A 22,079-nucleotide genomic window follows, 5' to 3' on the forward strand; every position below is an offset into this window, starting at 1 on the left:
GAGGAGTCTGAACTTTGGGGAGAAAGCGAGACAATCCAACATTTAGCTCTTCGGCTCTTCCAAAACACCAATGATGGTTGACCAGGCTTTGGATAACCAAAGGTATATTTCGTTGGCCATGTTTACTAGGACACATATAATTTTCACATGTGATTGCCAAGCACATATAAAGTGCTGCACAGCCGTATGTACGATGTGAGGGAATAACCATACCTGGGAACTCTCTGAGTTTGGCCCAGAGAACTCCAGGAGAAGCGACGCTTCTCTTGTTCCTTGAGTCAACAACTGAATCCTCCAGGTCGCGGGAGCGGGGTCCTGACATGCCCCACTCCATGCCCATTTCCTCTTCAAATGGTGGTGTTTTCCACAGAAAAGCCCACTGGCGGCACCAGTCCTGGCCACGTCCTGCAAGGGTAGGCTCTGGGTAGCCAGAGCCCACAAGTTCCCAGGTATGTGTCATGGAAAACATGGACTGAGAACCCCAGAAGCATTGGTATGTACACGTCTTGCACATGCTCAGTAGCACTACCATTGTAGTCACTTAAGCAGCAGCTAATCACATGTATTCTAGCAAAACATCAATGCTCAGCATACATATCCATTGTCTGCTTCTACATTGATTTAGACGAGAGCTCAACTCTAATTGACTAAAATGGGAGCTCTACTGAGCATGTGCAAGAAGCATACTATAGTATGCACCCTGCTTTCATTGAAGGCAGCTTAGGGAGGAGTTAAATAACTAAAATAACTCAATGTCTGCCCCAATTTGCAGGCAGTAAAGATGAACTGGATGCCATGCACAAATGTATTTAACATTAAAACAGGGGAGAATATTGTGTTTCATTTACACAATTTAATTTTATATACATATTTTTTTTCTATTATTGTGACTCTTTGGACTGTAGTACACTCATACCCAGAAAACATGCGGAGCTTCTAGAAGAGAGGGACTGACCCTCCTAAATGGTCACTTGGGATGTATACTTATATAAATGTATAGGCTTTATGGAATTATAGAGGAATATATAATGTTCTTCCCACCGAAGTGAATTCTTTATCACACCTCTGTACATTTACCCCCTGCTGTGCCAATGTTCTGTCATGTTCATGGATCACAGTGTGAAGCTGACTCGGAAGTACACAAAGTTATTATTACCGAAAGTTAAAAAGAAAAGAAAAATGATACATCGTCTTCAATGATGACGTTCTGTCGGATACGGAAACCTGCATTCTATCTCTGCATGTCAGGCCTGGATCTGCATAAAATCATCTGTAATATTGCTGCAGAATGGGTGCTGATCTGCTCGTTATCTTCTGTATAGCGAATTAATGTTTGCAACATTAACTCTTTGTATCCATTTTGTATATTTTAACAATCTTCTGCTTGTGACCTCACAACTTGGCTGTCACAGAAGTATTGGTGTTTGAAGCAATGATTTATTTCCTCATACTACTACAGCTTCCATTCAACAAAAGACTTTAACCATCTGATTGTCTTTGACCCCTCGGAAATGCCAGGGACGCCGCAGAATCAAACAGGGTCAGAGACCAGAGACATTGTATTGGTCTAGTAGATGGAAGCAGTAAGACCTGTAGACATTTTTCTTTGCTTCCATGCCAATCAGACCGTCAGCAGGAAGTGACCTCATAGCAGCTGCCCTCAATCACTGCAACCTGTGAAGCCCTGGACTACAACTTGTTAGATGCTGCAGGAAATAAGGGGGTGTGGCTAAATGTTGGCCCCACCCATTTTTATCAGTACAAAAGCAGTTTTGACCACGTTCCTTTTCTGCCCATTTCCCTCATACCACGCCCATTTCTACATATGCCTCTACTACGCACCCTATATTTTCATATAGGTTTTTATAATGCGAATAGTCTTTGTGCCTGGAGGGACCCCATTTTTTTAAATGTTTTTACAAGGTTAAATTATAAGGCCGTCTGAAAATGGTTAATTTATGAAGGCAAATCAATTTCATGGCTGATAAAAAAAAATGAGACTGAAAATGCAGCTCTGCTACATGCACATCAACCATATTTCTGAGGCCACCACTGAGAAAAAAAAGTCTGGTAGAAAAATGCCCCTCGGCAGTCATCTAAAACTCATTTACTTCGAGAGAACGCAATTTTTTATTACTTCCTCAACAGCTTTAAAAATCAGCAGGCATTTTAATAATAAGTGACTTATCACAATTATAGATTCCATAAGTAAAACAAAGAAGACTAATAATTATTGTGTGCACCTTAATAACTTCCTATTCCGTGCTGGGAAACTCTTACACGCGAGATACAGAGCAGGAGCGTGTTGTAAAGAACAGTAACGCTGCATATCGTATCACCTAAGGTGCTGCTCCATGAATTAATTAATAGTATTTGCATACGCTGCAGTATGTGCAGCAAATAAACCTTAGTAGATCTTTTGCTGTCCTCTGAAGGTTTATTCATGTGAAAACCACACACAAACCTCAGTTTCTATGGCAACACCCTATCGGTGCAGGCTTTTGTATCATGTGACAATTATATGTTCCCGGCCAAAAATTATGAATGTAGTAAATTTATAGGTGTTAAAGATTTTTTGGGGCCGATTTTTCTCCCCAAATCAATATTTCAATCATACCAGTAATGATGACTCTAACGCAGCATTTAGTTACAAAGAGTTAAATTCAGCAAAGACAGTGGAAAGGCACCTTTAATGTGGCTAAGATGTGTTTCAGTGTGAATAATAATCGCAGATCTTTAATAATAGCTGCGGGGCTTTTTCTGATATGCAAATTTCATGCAAATATCCCGATCTATACATTTTGACATGACATTCTTAACGTACATTGGTCTTCTGTATATTAATAATAATAATTACGTCAATTGTATTTCTCCTTGATTGTAATTCGAATGTGTACATCGCCTTTGGTCATGTTCTACGACCCCAATGAATATTATTGGTTGCTAAAAAGACTCGGGAGCCCAGGGGTACAAACTAGATGTTCACTGTTGCTTAAACCCCACAGCTAATGAGGAATATATAAGATATGTCATTTTAATGCTTAAGGGTTTACATAGTCAAACAGATATTCCGCCATGCTTTGGCTCTTAAATATTGTTTAGACTGACGGAGAAAAAAATAACAATATTTTTAAAAGTCCATATGCAATGAAAAAAATGGTTGCACTCCTCAGGGGGAGAAATTTGATCTACACTTTTTGGTAGCCTAGTGCTAGCCAACGTATTGAGGAAATTATGGTTTAATCTAAAATTTAGCACGCCACCAGCATTCTGGTACAAGCTACTAATTTACCAGTAAATGAACTGTGTGGATAATCTGTCTTTTTGGTATGGAAATCATTTTACCTATACATATGCTAGCAAAGCGTATAGAAGGAGTTTATTCTCATTCCCCTTGGTGGCCAATTTGCCTGGCATATGGGGCAGGGTGGCAATTGCTGATTCTAAGATTTCGCCCCCCCCCCCGGTAAAAAGCAAATTTGATTCATACACATTGGGGCATCACTTAGCTTGACATTGGCAGGGCTGGCGTATGTCATAAACATTATGTCCTTTTATCACTATTAAAGGCTCATTGATTTGGAAGCATTATTCCCTATGCATGTACACAATAAAAGGCACTCCGCTATAATCTAGTTGAAAGCGGACATTGTGGCTTTCAGGTAAGGTAACCAACACGAGACAATCCAATCCATTCTGCTCGAAAACATGGATTTCTATTTTAGTGTCCTATAACCGTTGAATAGTATCATAACGTTCCAAACTGTTACAGATATAGCATCTGTATCCTCGAGCAAATATTTAAATGAAATCTCTAAGCTCAGCAGTAGCAAATAACAGAGCAGCACTTGGAATTTCTTTCTAAGAAAATGAGGGCTCAGCATAGGAAAAATCAGTACGTTTTCGCCCAACTAGACATGTATAGCCTCTTTAAAATTAGGAGTAAAGAACCGAGAAACGGTAATCTCTCAACAGAGTACCATTTTTATGGTTTTATGGGAAATCCAGGTACTAGTCATTTCAGTAAAAAAAAGATTTGGTTTAGATTGGTGAAGAAGCAGTGAATTTCCTCCCTATCGTTCATGGATATGCATAATTTGAGCAAAAAAACGCTCCAGCTGCCAACACAATTTGGAGTATTTAGGTTAAATAGCTGTAATTGGGACTATATTTTTAGACCCGTGTTGGAAAAGGTCCCCAGCTCCAAATACATTACATTTCCCCAGACACAGAACATAAACATGATACAAAAAAATCAGCTCCAGATTCTGTGTTACCATGTGCTGCTATCTCACAAGCCACCAAATATAATTGTAGGACCTTGAATTGTTAATAACTGGACTGTTGTGGACAATCCGCAAGGGTGGCCATCATCTTGGCATTATCAGCCAGATCCTTCAACATATTAAACAGGAGTATAGAACATCTGTACTGAAGGCCACCAAAGTGGTCAGGAAATCTGTTTCTCTGCTTGAGCACAGGTGACTCTTTCAAAATGTATTAAACTGCTGTAGTCCTCAACGTCTGCCATTAAGCAGAAGAGAACAACCTATGACAACCTATGACCCTCAACACCAATTCCAGGTCCATGCACTGCTGCCCCTATGCTTTAAATTGTCAACAAGCAACAATTGAGCAGAACGCTTTGACACGAGAACCAAGTGTCCCTTGCGTCATGTTGAGGAATACTAAATATCGTTCTTCTATTAGACTCAGTATTAACATTTGTTACGCTGCATCCCTGTGATTATTTATTGCTTGTAACGTTGGAGAGATGTAAGCTTCAGCCACTTTGCACAAATGGCTTTTCCAGGCAAGTCAGCCAAAGGCACTGCACAGGAACCGGATATAACCAAAATCTCCCAGGTTTTGTTATTTCGCGTATGCCAGAGATAACGGGAATCTGTCCATCTTTCAGCGTGGCTAAATTAGGAAGGAATTCAACTGGATTACATGTTTAAAAGCAAGTAATAATAAACCACGCATCCAATTAAAAGACCAGGTTAAATTCCCTGTGGCAGTACCCACAGAAATAAAATTATTATTATTATTTTTAATTACATATATTATTATTATTATTATTATTATTATTATTATACTCGTGTAACTTATATATACAAAATAAAAAAAATATGAAAAAAAGCTAATGGTATATATTATCATAAAAATTATGTTTTATTAAATTGATTTATATAGTGCAGTCACATTCTGCAGATTGCCCAAAATTTAAGACAAGACCAGATAAATTGAAAATAGTAATTTTACTACAGCCAGAAAATGGGCAGACATTGGCCAGATGATAATTATCTGCCAAACAGATACATGTACATACTGTATATACATATATGTAAGCGTGTTCATGTTTTTACAGATGTTACTTAGATGCTGCTCAGCAGACTGGGTAAATCTATTTCTCTTTGTAATTACCCTCTTGAGCAGTAAATGAAGCATGCGGAGAACTATGCTCCTTGTGCTCATACGAAAAAAACAGCATATTAATGATATAATACCTTATATTATGTCATCATATGGAACATTATACATCTTTTATATAACATTTTATAAGGGAGCCTTAATATCATCTATTCTGCTTAATGTGGTATTTTGGGGGTTCTGCTGCTTCATGCATCCAAGATGCAAAGAGGTCCCCAGTGACTGTCCAACTAACATGGATGGAGTGGAAAAGGCATGCTTGGATGTAAGGGATCTGATATGGGGATAAATGGTAAAACAAGAGCAGAGGGGGTTAAACTAATGGGGGTCCTCAATCAAATCGAATGGGGTCCCCAAGCAAATCTTCCCTGGGGCCCCATTAGCATTAACAAATGGCCCTGTTTCATCTCTACATGCTATGCTTGTCCAGAGGGCCCACCAACAATGCAATCAAAGGGTTTAAATTCTTAAATGATGAAATGCTTTTCAGTTGGAGAAGAGACCTCTGAGTTCCCAAAAGCTCAGATATCTCTACATTATTCTCTATGTTGGCCCAAAGAATGGTATCAACTACAACTAAGGTCCTCATCTTCTGGACAACGATATTAATTTCTGTATTAGAAAATGACTTTTTTAGTGACAGGGAAAATATAACATTCAATAACTCTGTCTCTGTTATTCATAAAAAGCTAACAATGGAAGGTGTAACCTCGGTAATCAGACTTATGATGGCCTTACAGTAACAATTGCTTATTTTTGTCTTCTTCTGCAAATAAAAGAGTATTTTTTTTGCCAATAAACTAGTTTATCATATCGGTGCTTCAGGCCCGGTAATAAAAACAATTTGCATAGTTTTTGCCCTTGAGCGCTGATTAAGTGTTAAGTGATTTCAGTAATCATGTAACGTATCTGGACAAAAGCTGTACTTCTGTCAACAAAAGCAAACCCAAGAGGATTCTGGGTCAGAAAGACAAAAACAGATACTTATAATTCTGTCATCAGTCCTCTGTTATGTCACTAAAGTCCAGGTGATGAATGGAATTTGGGATGATTGATTGTTTTCAGCTGGAGGAAGAAAAAACCTAACAAATCTAGTAGGGTCCATAAGGCAAAAGCAGCCATAGAGTATTAATTCTTATTTTATTTTTAACAGAGTACATCTGTACATATAATTAACACAGGAGGAACAATTCTAAATTCAGCCTGTATTCTGTTTGCATTTCAATGGGTCGATCGTAGAAGAACTCCTAGATTCCTTCTCAGGGACACTAGGCATGGATCTGCCATGTTGCCTAAATAAAGCGGTGTATTCTGGTTTAGGCTGAGTGGCCCAGGACTGCAAGTTGGCTGCCCCTCTGCAGCAAAAGTGGAGGCAGATTGCCTTATTGGTGGATCTGGGCTGGTTACCCCCCAGCATTCCTGTTTTTTATGCAATAGTCACGATTTCAGGACTGTCCTGCCTTTGCAGGCAGTGGAGATCGTGGACCATTTGGGGAGATCCCCCGACTACCCCAGGGTGTTGTAAAATCAATATATGTCCTTGCAGTTGCATCAGAGGCCTCCGTTACAGCTCTCACATGGCCACCTGGCAACGGCGTAAAGTGGCTGTTTGGGTAAGGCGGGTGCTCCTGCCTCCAGGCCCTTCCACACATCTTCCCACACACCCCAACACAGGTGTCCCACTTAGAACAATGGAAATGTTGAAATGTTGGGGGGTGTATGGGTTACAACAGAGATCTATGATGCACGGCCCTGCCTCTCTCCTCCTAGTAAACAAGGGTCTCCTGATTTGGACACCTGACATTTTGGAGGGTTGCGGTGGGCTTCATTTTCATCTAGAATGACCACATCAATAATTTTTTTCCAGAACAAAGATACGTGTCACATGTTGCCCCCTGACGCAAAACTGGTTACACATCTAACTTCCTCCCCTTGCTTGTAGTGTTGTTGAAGCAGCTACATTTAACCCTTCACCACCACCAATTTACACGTGAAGACAAGATCCAAGAGAGTGAAATTCATAATTTGGACCTCCATTATTACACATTGACAGACAACCTGGGACCCCTTTCCTTGAGCGAATGGCATATTGAATGGACAGTCCCCTGTCTGTCAGTCTATTAATTGTGAGGGTGGTGCGTTTACAAGAACCACAAACCACATGGAATTACGGCAATTTATTACAGGTTATCACATTATTGTATTGTGTTACCTTAGCATGGAAAGCTGCCACATGAATGTCCTTTCACCACTGTTACAAACCTAGCTAGTAAGCCAAGATTGAGGCGACGGGTAACTTTAAGTTTGTTTTTTAGAAAATTGTCTCTTTGTGTATTCAATTTTTTTTTTAATTCCATAATCTGGCAATAGGTGGCAGTAGTGGAGCAATATTACCTATCCTGTGACAGTCGGTGGCCCGCGTTCTATTCAAATGATAGAATCTGCCCTGGAGTTTGCCGAACACAAATGCACCGAGATGCTGCCGTACATAGTGAAAATGTCTACTTTTGATAAAATTCATGAAAACACCGAAATCACTGAACTAAAATGTTGGGGCAATGTATAAAGTATTAATTCTGCACATTGAAACGTCTAAGGGGGTGTGAAATTACTTTGAGGACTCTGACGGCTAATTTTAAGAGTATAATTTCTCTTTGACCTTTCAATGACAGTGCTGCCATTTCGTGTGGAATCGTGTTATGATCAGATAGGGAGGAATAAAGCCAACACAACCTTCCAAAGTCTTACAGTCTCCGTTCTTGCTTCTGTGTCTGTAATCTGCAATATACATGATAATTTACCAGCGAACGCAATCATTTCCAAGTATATAAACTTTATCAATACAAACGCTCTGGATGCTTTTGCTAATTTCTCCCCCTTGCTGGGGTCTGTTAGTTAGAGACGCAAAATAAGTCAATCTCTACTTGATGTCAAAAGCTGTCCTTTGCTAAGTATCGGGCGCTCAGAAGGTCTCGGCTTATTCTCAACACTACAAAAAGTTATAGAAACCAAGCAAAGTATCAATACGTGAGGTCACGTTTAACTAGACACTTGTTCAGTGATTATATTTATTAGGAGAAAGGATCGATATTGAAATGGTGTGAGAAGTGGGATTATGTTTTTGAATTTGGAAGGGGCGATCACAATACTTTTTAAACCAGATCTAAAGTATATTGTAACCTTAATCATTTTACTCTAAAGCATCATCCGGACCGGATACCTTTGAGCTCATTTTTTATGTTGTAATATCTCGCTAAGAATGTGCTTGAAATCTCAATAGGAGTCCATGCTTAGTAGCTTTCAGAATGTAATGTTATTGCGCAAGGTGCAGGGAGATATTGCTTCATTTCTTTTTCAAATTTGATTAAAGGATCTGATCAAAGGTCAGTTTAAAAGTACATGTATGTAGTGGAAAAAAAATGTACAGATAAAGTAGAATGGTGATGCTTAAAATATCATGGTGAATGCCCATGACACGCTTGTCTCACAGTAGTGTTTTTAGGTACCACCTGTCCAGTATTGGCCAGTCGATCTGTGCTTCTTCTGACGCATATTTCCATTCTCCAGTTTCGCCCTGTGAAGAACTCTTGTGTCAGGATATGATGTCATACCTAACATAATTATTATTTATTGTTTTATATAGCGCCATCAAATTCCGTAGTGCTGTACAATGGATAGACGGGACACGACAAGTAGTATGTAACATAACAAATTGACTTACAGAGACAACAGGTGAGGAGGGCCCGGCTCAAACGAGCTTACGATCTAGACTTTCCTCACCCCCATGATACCACAACATGGGAGCTCATTTCTGCAAAGTAAAAGTGGGTAGAGTTCAGAAAAAGATATACGGGGGGGGGGGTATTATGGTTGTTAAGGGGGCATTTATTCTTCAGGGGGCGGGATACATCACTGTTTGTCATGGATGTCTCAGAAATCATCTGTTTCGTTTGTGTTATGTTTAAACGCGATTACAATCGTGAATTGCATTTAGGAATGAACGTAATAAACAGTGTGTTATTTTTTTTTTATCCGTCTCTGGGGAATAAACTGTCTGCGCTTTTACTGTCTGCGCCACTCCCGTCTTAAACTGCGACCGGTGTTCCTTGGTTTTTGTGTGTGGCTTGCATCAAAGAGAAGATTATTCCTTCCCATGCTGACTCCTTTGAGGTTAGGATAATAAATCTATTTGTTTGCTTCTTGGTTGGACGGCCGCAGCTGTCCGGTTCAGGCTAAGGATTGAAAATTAGCTCATTTAGAAACAGGAGATCACAAAAGTAAATTCGGTCTATGAAAAAACCTTAACAGTGGCAAATCACAGTAACAAATCATTACTAGGGATCAGGCTGGGAGTAACAAAGTAATTGATGAATCGACTAAGCTATGATAAATCATTGAGCTCAGTACTACAAAGATATACTGTATGCGCGGATCCATACATACTCGTGTGGGAGATCAGAGAGCATCTTATATCTGTGATTCCCCCTACGGATCAAATATGATTGTATGATAAATAGCAGTTGTAGTTTATGGACACTCATTCAATCCTCCTGTCCCAGGGTTAATTTTTCATTGGGTTGGGCTGTAAGATTTTTTTTTTTACAGAAAGTTGGTTTCTTTTTATGGACAACCTTGAAAGGGTTGCATGAGCAGCACCTGATCATCTCTCCCAGCAGCCCATATAGATGAAATTGTTTAGGTTATCAGACCTATGGAAAACTGAATGACAGACCAAAACTAGGTGACCTGGTACCTTTCATTTTAGTAAATAACCCCAGTCTCCTTTTCAACGAGGTCAAGGTTTATGCATTCCTATTACTGGGCTGTATTTTTCCCACCACTATCAGACAATAAGGACATAGTGGGGGTCAGCAGACTGGAGAAGTTAATGTAACAAAAAGAATGTTTAAGGATAAAGCCAGGGTCAAATGCAATAATCAAAAGTAATATGGACCACGAGCCACCTGGTAAGAACTCCAGAGAGACTGGCGTTAGGGATCTTCATTCTAGAACCTCAACATCAGGTTGTATCGTATATGTATCAGTCTGAATTGAATCTGGCATGAAGCTAGGCCAGGACTGGCCATCATACAAATTGGGCACTGGTCCCTTACCTGATGTTCATGCGCCAGATCTGAACCCTTAGTGAGTTACTGTTGCCTGAATACACCTGGCTGCATGCAGGTTGAGTCTAAGGGCGTAGCGTTGGGCTTCATGTATCCAGCAGGTGACCGCATGTAGTTCATTTAATGGTTGCGGACCCTGAATGCAGCACATACGTTAGACACACGCTACATGTTCAATTCTGGAATTCCTATCTCTTACATTAATGTAGACTATCTCTAAAAACAGCAGGTTTTCGATCCACTTTAAAAGACAATGTTGGACCTTAACTATTTGATGGGTTAACAGTAACAATGAGGTACTTATCAAATCGGGTGATTGTGAAATGTCTCCCTGTTGTAGACTGGATTCTATTTTCTTATATTTATTTGACATTTTTCTGATTTCGCGGGGATACATGTTTAGTATGCTCGTGGCATATCTTGCATTTGAATGAATCCTTTGGAACAGGCTGTCTCCATGGGCACGGCCGGCACAGGAGAAGCATATGGATGTGTTTGTGAAGCGACTCTGGAAATCTGTGCGAGCGTGTGTGTGAGCGTGTGTGTGTAAGCGTGTGTGTGTGAGCGCGTGTGTGTGTGTGCGCTTGTGTATATGAGAACGTGTGTGTATGAGAATGTGTGTGTGAGCGCGTGTGCGTATGAGCGCGTGTGCGTATGAGCGCGTGTGTGTATGAGAACGTGTGTGTGTGTGAGCGTGTGTGTATGAGCGCGTGTGTGTGAGCGCGTGTGCGTAGGGGCGTGTGTGTGTGAGCGCGTGTGTGTATGAGAACGTGTGTGTGAGCATGTGTGTATGTGAGCGCGTGTGTGCGTGTGTGTATATGAGAATGTGTGTGTATGTGAGCGTCTGTGTGTGAGCGCGAGTGTGCGTTTTGTATACATGTGTCTGCAGCATCCAGAATTCCCTGGTCAGCCAAGCGGAGTGCTGCAGTGTCGCCCGGCTCACATGTGCTGGGCATGTGGCACAGAGAAGGGAGTTAAGAATTAACTCCTGCCCCCCTGTTTTATAACAAAAGGACACCGTGAGGAAACGCAGCCGTCCGTTGTGCGGAGACACCCAATGTTTGAGCTGAAATTTGATAAAATCAGGAGTCGACGCGTCAGCCAGATGTTCCGTGTTGTTTACTGCAACATTTTTTTTTGAGTTACTAGAAGAGGTTTATGCAGAAACTGCCCTTTAATAATGTAACAGTAAACCATATTTATTCCTAGTAGCGTCTCCAGCCTGTACCAAGTGAACAAAGTAGTCCCTCGGTAGGATCTAACCGCCAGAACCATTTTACTCATTAAAAAGGATGTACGTTGAAAACGATCTGTTTTACAGTCCATTAAACCGGTAATACAAGTTCAAAGAGCAATTTATTAGAAGCCCACCTTATGAATGTAAAAAAATGGAGTAGTGATAATAATAACTTCCTGTTTTGTATGATTATTCCTCCCCTATGTGTGAGGATCTTTCCCCGTTGATAGAAGCTGATTAGTTCCAACAGATTTCAAAGGCGGGGTGAGGAGAAGACAAGTGAGATTCTGAAACGGAATTCAGCTGGGCTTACGTAAAATTGTATCTTAGTTTTAAACCACTTTTCTTTTAAAGCGGCGTCACTGAGCGAAACCAAAGACACAAACCGTAGAGATAAAAGGTGATGTCAAAAGTCATGAAGGTGACAGGTCCGATTCTTAAGCCTAGGGATCAGATTTATAAAGGAAACACTAGAGCAGACCTCTGATTCTACTTCGTCTTTCCTAATGAGCTTAACCCCTTAAGGGCAATGGGCGGTCCCAAAACCCATTGAAAACAATGCATTTTGAGCCCGTACATGTACAGGCTTTGTCATTAAGGGGTTAAAAGGTATTTTCATGCGGATTGAATCTCCATTTCATCTCTTTTCACTTCTTCTTTAATACCGAAAGTGGTGAAGACGGCAGCTTTGGGCCCTGATTGGCTTGTGGACAACCGCTCCCTCTGTTGCCGTTGCCCTTTGAGTACAAGCGCTATATGTGAGGTTATAGCAGTAGCCGTTGTCTGAATCTTTTCATATAAAAAAAAAATAAGAAAACATATGAGGAATTGGAATGGAGTAGTTCCCTCTGTGTAACTTCTACCGGTCAACAGGAAGGGAAGTGCATGGTTCCAGTTGTAGGCTAATAAACGTGAACTCAATGGCCAGCATGGGCATAAGTCAATTTTTAGGGTTAAATCTCTATGCTTGTTCAAGTGGACTGGAAAACGGGCTGACGTAATGGGCCAATTTGTTAATTTCTGCTATCGAGTGCCGTATTCCGGTGATACGTCTGTATATTACTGTTTGTTCTAAGAAGATTACAGGATTTCGGAATAGCTTTTCCACTGAGCTTTGCCAGTTGGGTGGAATGATGTCATGCACCCGTTTGGGTTTTTATGGTAATCTCATAACGGTTCGCAGTATTTAAAGGAATAGTAACGATTAAGAAAAATAACATGTATACTTTTAATACTTTCAATCTAAGAGCTCACGGCGTTCATGGTGGCCGCCAATCAGTCTATCAATCAAGGCTGGGTGCCAAAGTATCCTCGCCTCTGATACTTGCCAGGATAGGACCCCGGGATAGGACCCCAACAAAAGGGACTATGCTGGTAAATTCGGCACTGTTGGCAAGTATGGTATGGAGATGATCTTGTTCTGGGGCTATAGGGATTAACCCCTTAATGACAAAGCCCGTACCTGTACGGGCTAAAAATGCATTGTTTTCAATGGGTTTAGGGACCGCCCATTGTCCTTAAGGGGTTAATTACCGGTGTTTATATTGCGGTGAAACCTTGCAAAACGTGGGGCCGTGGCAAAATTAAAGCTCATACAAATCTGCCTTGGTGCCCAAAGATATGGAGGTTATACTTTTGCATTTATCTCTACTGTGAAGGAGTGGCAACCAACCATTGCTACTGAATTTATTACAAAAGGGCTTTAATAATATAAGAAATAATTATTTCAGTTTAAGACCAGACTGCGCATGTACTTCCAGTAATAATTTCTAGTTGGACACGCATTCACTACTTCAGGCAATTTCTCCGATTTCCCTTAAACTGTTATTGTTTGGGTTCTTAGATCTTTTTTGTTTGGGAAAATAACATCCAATCCGGTATTCTCTTGTGTTTCCCGTAAGAACGTCTGCTAATGATCATTCATAACCTGAGATAATGAACTTGTGCTGACTCCGTACCTGGGGAGGTGCTGGAGAGTCGCAGAGGATGCACTCCCCCCTGGTCCATCACCTCTTACACATGTATCCAGGCAACTGTCTGAAATTGGGAATTGGAACGCATCCATGCATATCCAAGCTAAAAACTTCAGCCGGGCATTTATTTTAACCTATTGAGTGCCAAAGGGCTGTGTCTGCCATGTATTTACTAAAATGTAACACTTCCTATTAAATCACGGCTGAATTAGATTAATAATATTGCGTATAGAATGTATGGTCTCTGCTGGCATACACTACAATATCCAAGAAGCAAATCTTACTAATTTACAAAAAAGTTAATAATTTAGCCAGTACATCCCCCCCCTCCCCAGATTAATTGGTTATACTGGGTGAGTGTGTTTAATAAATACTTTACCGAAACCTGCAGCATATCGTCCCGCGGTGATATTATTATATAGGCGACTTTTACCTATATATCTTATCCCTGCCGAAACCTGTGCTGTAGGTGGCACTCTATGCACTGGGTGCTCTATTACCCCTTTAACCCCTGCATGGCCGTGTTTCTTTTTCCCACTAGGCAGATCTGTGTTTTTAAGGGATTGGCCAGCGAAATGTCCCAGGGCACTTATTGTACATATAGTATCATACATATCATACGTTTAGTCGTGTTACTCAATCTGAAATTGAGTATTAACCCCTTAAGGACAATGGGTTGTCATGTACGGGCTTTGTCATGAAAGGGTTAATATTTACATTTAGAATGTGTAAGATAGAAGCCCACTACATTACTTGTAGTGATCAAATATTCCCACGGGGAAAATCGTAAGATGTACCCGTAAGCAAAGCCTTTCCATTCGGTCTGTTTCTATTTTTGCAACATCGGACAGGTCATCATCAGATAATGCAAGGGTGTTAATACAAGCCCGGTAACGTAAGGGTTAACGCCGCTTTCCTTCCAAGAACGTGTATAAAGTGAATGGTCGTGAGCCGACTACTCTCTGCTCCGCAAACTTTTACACTCCAGATGGTAGAAAATAAGGTAATCATCCTAACAACCGAGCCACGCTGCAAATTCCCATCTCATAATAGCGGATTTTATTGTGTCACATAATTGTGTACTTTCATGTACCTGCCATTACGCATAAAAATCTTTCTCGGATTGCAGTCATTTCTGGGTTCAAGCTGAGGATACAGTAAGTTTTGTTATATTTTCCGTTGGTCTGCTTCTTACGGTATTTTCTCTTCATTCTTACTTCATTTCATGCTGCAAATGACAACGAGCCAAGGATTAGTAACCAGTCTCAAAATCAATAAAACCAAATCAAACGCGTTATACGCATTATACAAATCCGTTCTGATTCTGAGACTTCTTACAGTGGCTGCAAGTAACTCCCATGACTGTTAGCCAGCTGCAGATTCAGTAACAGCTAGAGAGCTTAAAGAGGAGATACCATAACAAAAATGATAATCATAAAATAAAACATAATAAAATTAACTCTAATAAACCTAAAATTGGACCAGATTGTCCCTTTAGATGATTACATCTCCTCTTAAGAGCTTACAATCTTTTTCAGTTACTTTTTCATACTAACGCGGCACGCACTGCAGCACCCAACCTGTGCTGGAGCGGCACTATTAGTAAGTATTTGGCCATACCGGCCCCCCCGGCATCTTCTCAGACGGCCACGCCAGGCCTGCAGACCACAGAAACTCAGTATGTAACCGCATAGAATAAAATGGACCGCATTAAACGTACAAAACACGGGAATGTTCCCTATGCATGTATGTAATGTCCTTATCCTACTCTAACCAGCTGTACTACTCAGAGAACATCAAGGAGCCATTTCGGTTATTTTGGTAGACGTACAAAGAAATGTTATTTTTTAACGAAGGTTATGCTGTCCTCTAGTGGCAGAAATCTTACTCGTTTAAACATTCGTCCAAAATCACAACACAGCAGCGTATTTCCGCTAAAATTATCTGTTTCTAATATGTAAAGTGGCTTAAATACTGTTACACGCATTATATGTATCCAAAGAAATAAGAAGAGTTAATAAACGGATACATTTCTTTTAACTGGATGTCTGAATGTACCCAACCTCTGTGTTTTACACATCTGTCTCATGAGCACAGGGGGCAGCTCTGTTACGGCGAAACATTTTGGGGCATGTGTACCCCCTGTAATCCGGAAGGGTTCCCTAAGATGGCTTTGCTCTGCATTATGCATGGTTACTGTTGGCAGATGCCATTGCTTATTTCACCCAAAACGCAATGTTCTGTGAATTGATCCCTAAATTCTTTAATGAGTTTTTTTATGCTTCAGTCCGGCCCCTGGGACCTCTCTATTCAGGCAGCTGTAGGTTCCGAAAAATATAAAGTTCCAACAAATAGCAAAAGATGTGCTGGATACGGGGGTGCTTTACCATAAGGAAGCTCAGCTCAATGGCCAAATTAGAATACCAATTGTAACCTGGTTATACCCGTTCTCCAAATACAAATCGACAGGACAGGAGCTCCCATGGTATACACATAAATTGCGTTTCAATTACACATCTTAAATTATATATATATATATATATATATATATATATATATATTTATATATATATATATATATATATATATATATACTCATTGTACAGCGCTACTGAATATGATGGCGCTATATAAAACAATATATATATATATATATCACCTGCACCTAAGCTTAGTAAGTGTGCACCCAGTATTGGGTTTGTGAAAATGATAGAGGCACATTAATTTAAAAAACTAAAACAATAGGTTAATAATCGACAATCTTTAGATTATACCTTTAGAGCCAACAGCATCTGGGAGGGTTTGGGGGCAAAATGTTAGCCCTATCCAAGGCATGTGGCAAATGCAGAATCGGGTGGAATTGTCATTGTTTTATAAATATTGGGTGAGTCTTACGGGTTTACACAATAAACTAGAACTTGCGGTAAGATTTAACTATTTCCTGACGTATACTTACTATGCCTTATACAGGGAACCCCAACGAGACTCTCTGAAACAAGGGCTGAGCTGTCCCTGAATAATGCATGGTGAAATCTATTAGATAATACCAGAACTTGGCTGACCTGAGGTGACCCCCTACCAGTTCCAAATAAAAGATTTGTTAGCATTGGGGTGTATTCACTAAACTGGGAGTTTGCAGGGAAGTTGAACCTTTTAAAAACCCGGTTTCAATGTGCAGTATAATGACAATATTAGAAGGGCTGATCCGGGCCTCTATCATACGCTTATATTGGCTCTCTCACTTTAATTATATACATTATACAGGACAGGTTCTCATGCCTCCCAACAGGCCTGGTTTTTGTGGAGCAGTCCTAATTTTCAGGCACTGGATAGCTTTTGTGGGGATCACATCATGCCGAAGCTAACCAAGGTTGACACCTATTGTGGATAGTGAATAAATAGTGAAATTTCTGAGTTCGAGTGTTTGAACTTTTCTGCAAACTACCAATTTAGTGAGTAAGCCCCAGCGCTGAGACAGTTTCCGTACCCTGCTGTGGCCGAATCTAACCGTCACGTGCCAGCCTCTCAGCTCCTCCGTAAGGACATCTGCTTATCACCAGTTCAGACTCCACCAGCAGAAACATTGACAATATCGGCAGAATATATTACCCGTGCTGGACTATGCTAATGGACATCCAGCTCTGGGCATATGCACTCGCTGAATATTTTATTATGTGTGTATTGATGCTTGTCGGTTTCCTCTGGAGGCGTATTTATGGCACTGATAAACATTTGATGAGAACCCATTGCTAATATATGTATTGATTTGTTTTCCCCCAAATAAAACTTTGATATATGTTTCGTATTGGCATAGACATCATATTTTGTATATTGTGAGTGCTATTTATAGCTGCCATATTTGTGAATCTGTGCGTGAAAGAATAAGCTAACCTTTCCTCTCGCTAATGATACTCATTACACATAAAGCAATATAACGAAAGTCATAACATTTTATGAAAAAACTGATATTTTTTGATTATTTAAAAAATGTACTCCATACAGAGATGAATCAAACAGACCACGGCTTGGCATCGTGTGCCTACCTTTCCACTTGAAATGAACAAATTAATCTGACAGCAGGTTTTTTTTTAGGTCAAACTGTTAACCTAGTTTTACAAATTACCCAAGGTAACCCAGCCTATGCTATTAATGACAAACGGGTCCCACAAGAAATGCATGCCTGGAGTATTTGGCACTTGGGACAGATCCTATATTTGGCACGTCCTTCCCCACTTTAAAACGTGAAAACACCCACAGAAAATCACTGTTTGCAAGAATAGATTTCCCTGCTTTATCTCAGCATTCCCAGGACTTGCTTACTTGTTCCCTGGTGATCTAGTGGGGTGTTTTCACAAGGGGACGCACAACGACCCTCTCTAGAGGGTAATTGACATACATGCACACATACATACTCACTCCCTCTCTAACTCCCTTATCAGCTCTCATTCTCTCTCCCCCCCATGCCTGCCTGTCTTCCTCACTTACTCATTCCCTCACCTTTTTCTCACTCTCTCACATTTTCGCCACTAATGTTTCTCTTTTATAGAAGCTCAAAATGTTTGCTGGGTATAAGTGTAATCCCAGCATTCTACAGCCATAAAAGTAATAATTGTTTGTATAGACACACCTGAAGGTACAGACACACCTGAAGGTATAGACACACCTGCTTCTTGATTAAATTGTGTGAATATATTTTCCTTCTTCTAAAACTCCTGCTCATTTACATAACCAGCCGTCAATAGGTCACAAAAAGGTCTTCATAAAGCCTCTCCTGCTAGCCACATCTTCAACCGCATGTCCTCAAACAATTGTGCCCCTCTTTGGCATACTTGAGAACTTCCCAGGACGAGCTCCCCCGAGCTCTCCCGTTTCTAGAGGAGTGGGTTTGTGGGGATGTGGAACTACTCGGATGTGTAGGTCAGCGAGGGCCGCTACAAATACAAAGAAGTCCATGGTCACCAGCAAGAGAATGTTCCTACTGAAATTCTGCGCATGTGGGCCTTTCTTAAACCCCTGGAAATCTTGCATGAACTCGCGCTGAGGCTATTTGGCAGTGAGAATGGCGCTCATGCCCATTAGCAAGAAGGAAATGTGGTCAGCCAAGCACATCTACTGCAATGTTAGGGACTGGGGGTCAGGAAAAGGGGTAAATGCATGGGGTAGAATTCTGTAGAATCACTCAACACATTTGTGGGGGTGGTAAAGAATTTAAAGAAACCATTCGGGTATCATATGCATTAACTGCTGGATTGTCTCTTTTCCCAGTGCGACTGGTACTTGCCCTCATGCCAGGTCAGGATTTAAGGAATTTCTGTGGATTATAATAATCTCCCCTAATTTAGACTGATACACTGCTATTCAATCAGGGACCGGCCTGGCGGCAGACGGCTTTTATAAACACAGTTTTACAAAAAAAATATTTAGTGTCTCCCGTTATCACACTCTTTGTTCTGTGCAATCGTAGTCTATCAACCTGATTTATACTACACTTTACAATCAATGCGAGCACAAAGAGACTGTATCTGAGGTGTAATTTGAGATAATATCACTATTATGCACGTTTAACTGCTTTTAGCAAAAAATATAGCAAATTACAAATTGTGCAAAGGAAAACTATAGCTGTCAGGAATATATCTTGCAGGACAGCGGTAGATTTAATGTTGCAACATTTTTTACAGCTCCCCGGGCAGGTCAGGGGAGATCAGAGAATCTTCACAGCTGGTCCACGGTCGTACAGTAGGGCAGTTTCCAAGACCTTCATAAGGGAGGTAGCACCGGTACAGGTCCCTCACTTCCCCGCCATTAAATGTTTTTACATAGGGACTTGGACCCTAGAGAATTCCTACTAGGCCCAAAGAACTCATATGGTGGCCCTAGTTGTTAGCCCTGGCCTTGGCTATTAGTAGGTGAGGGAGATCTGTGGGGCACTAGTCCTGGGCAGTTCCCATATTTGTTAGTAATACGGTTATATTGATTAATCTGTAAACGCCATTATATCGGTGTAATTAGCGCACTTAAGTGTAAAATGCAGGATTTGTGGAAAGTGCCGAAGCTCCTTTGAAGAAGCGGATCACGGCACGTAATTGAATGTGGGATAGTTTTTTTTAAAAGGAATCTGGATTTTGCTGACACATCCCAGCCCAGGGCTCTGGATATTTATAAGCTGACCAGATATGTAAAAGAGACGAATGTTGTAAACCATGCATTTGCGGGCAATGTTTGGCAACTACGCAGTTTCATTTGGCACATAGTTACCAACTTATGCAATATGGGTGAAGCCACATTGAGACACCAAATGCAGAAAGTCATATGTGTACAAGATTCCAGTAATGGCCGGTCCAAGCATTCTGCTAGGGAACGTCCAGTGGTTGGCTGTCCAAAATGCCCCCTTTCTTGGCGGTTTTTCAGCGATCAGAGGGGCTATTCCTAGCTAGACTCTTGTGGAGGAAGAAGTGGATTGAGAGTAGGCAAGATCGGGCAAGAGTTGGGTTGGTAGTGGGCCTTACCAAACGTTCCTCTCTGGCAAAAGACTTAATATACTAACCCAGGATCCCAGAGGGGCTCGCCTGGAGACTCCAGGTGAACCTGCCAAGCTCCAAGTGCCTCTAGAGCCCCCTTTTTATTCAAATGCTCAGGTCAAGGATCTGCCTTGGCCCATAAAAAGAATAAGGAACTTCCGCATAAATAAATAAAAAAAACAAACCTACTGTGCACCAGGTGTACCCTGTTACTACTAGTATCTAGGGGTCAGGCAAACTCAATATATAATATATATAATGACGTATTATAGAGCCTTTTTTTTTCTATCACAGAGAGCATTGATAAAGGCGTCCAGATATCCATTTTGCCCGTGTTACTGGATGCGTTGCCCCGATCTGTTGCCCCGTAAATGCATCATTTGAATGGTGGGGGAGAGTTTTTTTTTTAGCTGTTATTGGTCTTGCTAATGGGATTGCTGACATTGTCCCAGAGGAGCGTCTTCTCCTCCCCCAGCCTCCTCTTTATGGGGAGTGAAGCTGCAAGCCTGCCGGGGTTGTTATCTACTGTCATTCAGGTTGAGAATATGGTTTCCTGTGGAGGAGGGTGGGGTGCGTAAAATAGGTGGGGTAACAGGGCATCATAGCAAGAAGGGTGGACAGGGGCTGTCACAGCGCTTACACATCTCTTATTAGATATACAGTATGGGAAAGGCAAACGTTTAAAGTGCAATGCGTGCAGAAGATCTCAAAGTCTTTCTTGCTGGAATTACCTTCTTCATATTTGAGAGGCAAAGCGGAGTACGGAGACCTCCGGCAAATGGCAGAAGAATTTGAGTTGGCAGGTAAGGGGACCTGGAATGAACCCCCTTGGTGTCAGTGGGCTAGTAGACTATTTGATTAATCTAGCAATATCTTAATTACAGAAATGTAACGCTGGGATGTCATTAAATCCATCCAAAATTTTAGCTATCCATAAAATTAATGCTGTGCAGCAGAAAAAAAAGACACTAGTAATTACGTAATTCATTTACTTGTTTATGATCATATTGCACTGAAGTAGGTTTTGTCTATACGGTTCGGACCTTTAATATATATATATATATATATATATACTTATGAATAATGTTTATTTTCGCATTGCTAGTAAATGGTAGCGCTTATGGATATTCTGAATATGATATAGAATTATGATACCGAATTGCAATGTATGTTGGTGCATTAATGTGTTGCCGTTTCATAAATTTGTAACAAAATAAAATTTCAGGCAGGTAAACGGTAAGCAGGTATTTGGGTTTTATAATAAAATATTCTGTATATTATAATATATTCCCTCCTTATTAATAATGATTGACGTGGAAGGAACAGAATGTTATATCCAGACTATGGGTATGCCCATTTTGTGCCATTCGTTAAACCTCAATAGTCGTATATTCGGGATAGCCTTTTGCCTATCCCATGCATCTTTAAATTCCCTCACTGCTTTAACCACTACCACCCCTGCTGGAAAGCAGTTGCAGTGATCGTGTTCTTGGGGTTGATCCTAAAGGTACTTCCACTCTACATGTTTTATAAAAAAATATCCTTCGAAGAGGCGCCTGTGCTCTTGTGTTGAGAAATAAAAATATCTACACACCTTCACCTGAAGAAGAGACCTAGATAGTCCCAAAAGCTTGCATCAGTTGGCCAATAAACAAAGTTATCATCTTTATCAAATTCGCCGAACCCCCAAGAGTGGAACTTTGTTCATATTCAGCTGTGAGTTTACAGTAAAGACTGGGAGGGTAAAGTAAAACTTTGGAGGACCTTTAATCTGCTTTTAAGGAGCAGACCT

General features: G+C 40.7%; 1 protein-coding gene across 6 annotated transcripts in view; it reads left to right on the forward strand.

Annotated features, from left to right (window-relative positions):
• Positions 1-22,079, forward strand: part of LDB1 (LIM domain binding 1) — a 58,996-nt gene that overhangs the window by 12,545 nt on the left and 24,372 nt on the right. For 2 of the 6 annotated variants that reach the window (XM_053450040.1, XM_053450041.1), the window contains exon 1: positions 20,931-21,090. The exons of 1 other annotated variant lie outside the window; for it this stretch is intronic. In XM_053450040.1, coding sequence (XP_053306015.1) covers positions 21,066-21,090 — 25 coding nt within the window. In that variant the 5' untranslated portion in view covers positions 20,931-21,065. Of the gene's footprint in view, positions 1-20,925; positions 21,091-22,079 lie in introns of those variants that run through there. 3 more of the 6 variants (XM_053450037.1, XM_053450039.1, XM_053450043.1) reach the window with 2 other exon arrangements.

This window comes from Spea bombifrons, chromosome 11 (genome assembly GCF_027358695.1).
Source record: "Spea bombifrons isolate aSpeBom1 chromosome 11, aSpeBom1.2.pri, whole genome shotgun sequence".
Classification (NCBI taxonomy): domain Eukaryota; kingdom Metazoa; phylum Chordata; class Amphibia; order Anura; family Pelobatidae; genus Spea; species Spea bombifrons.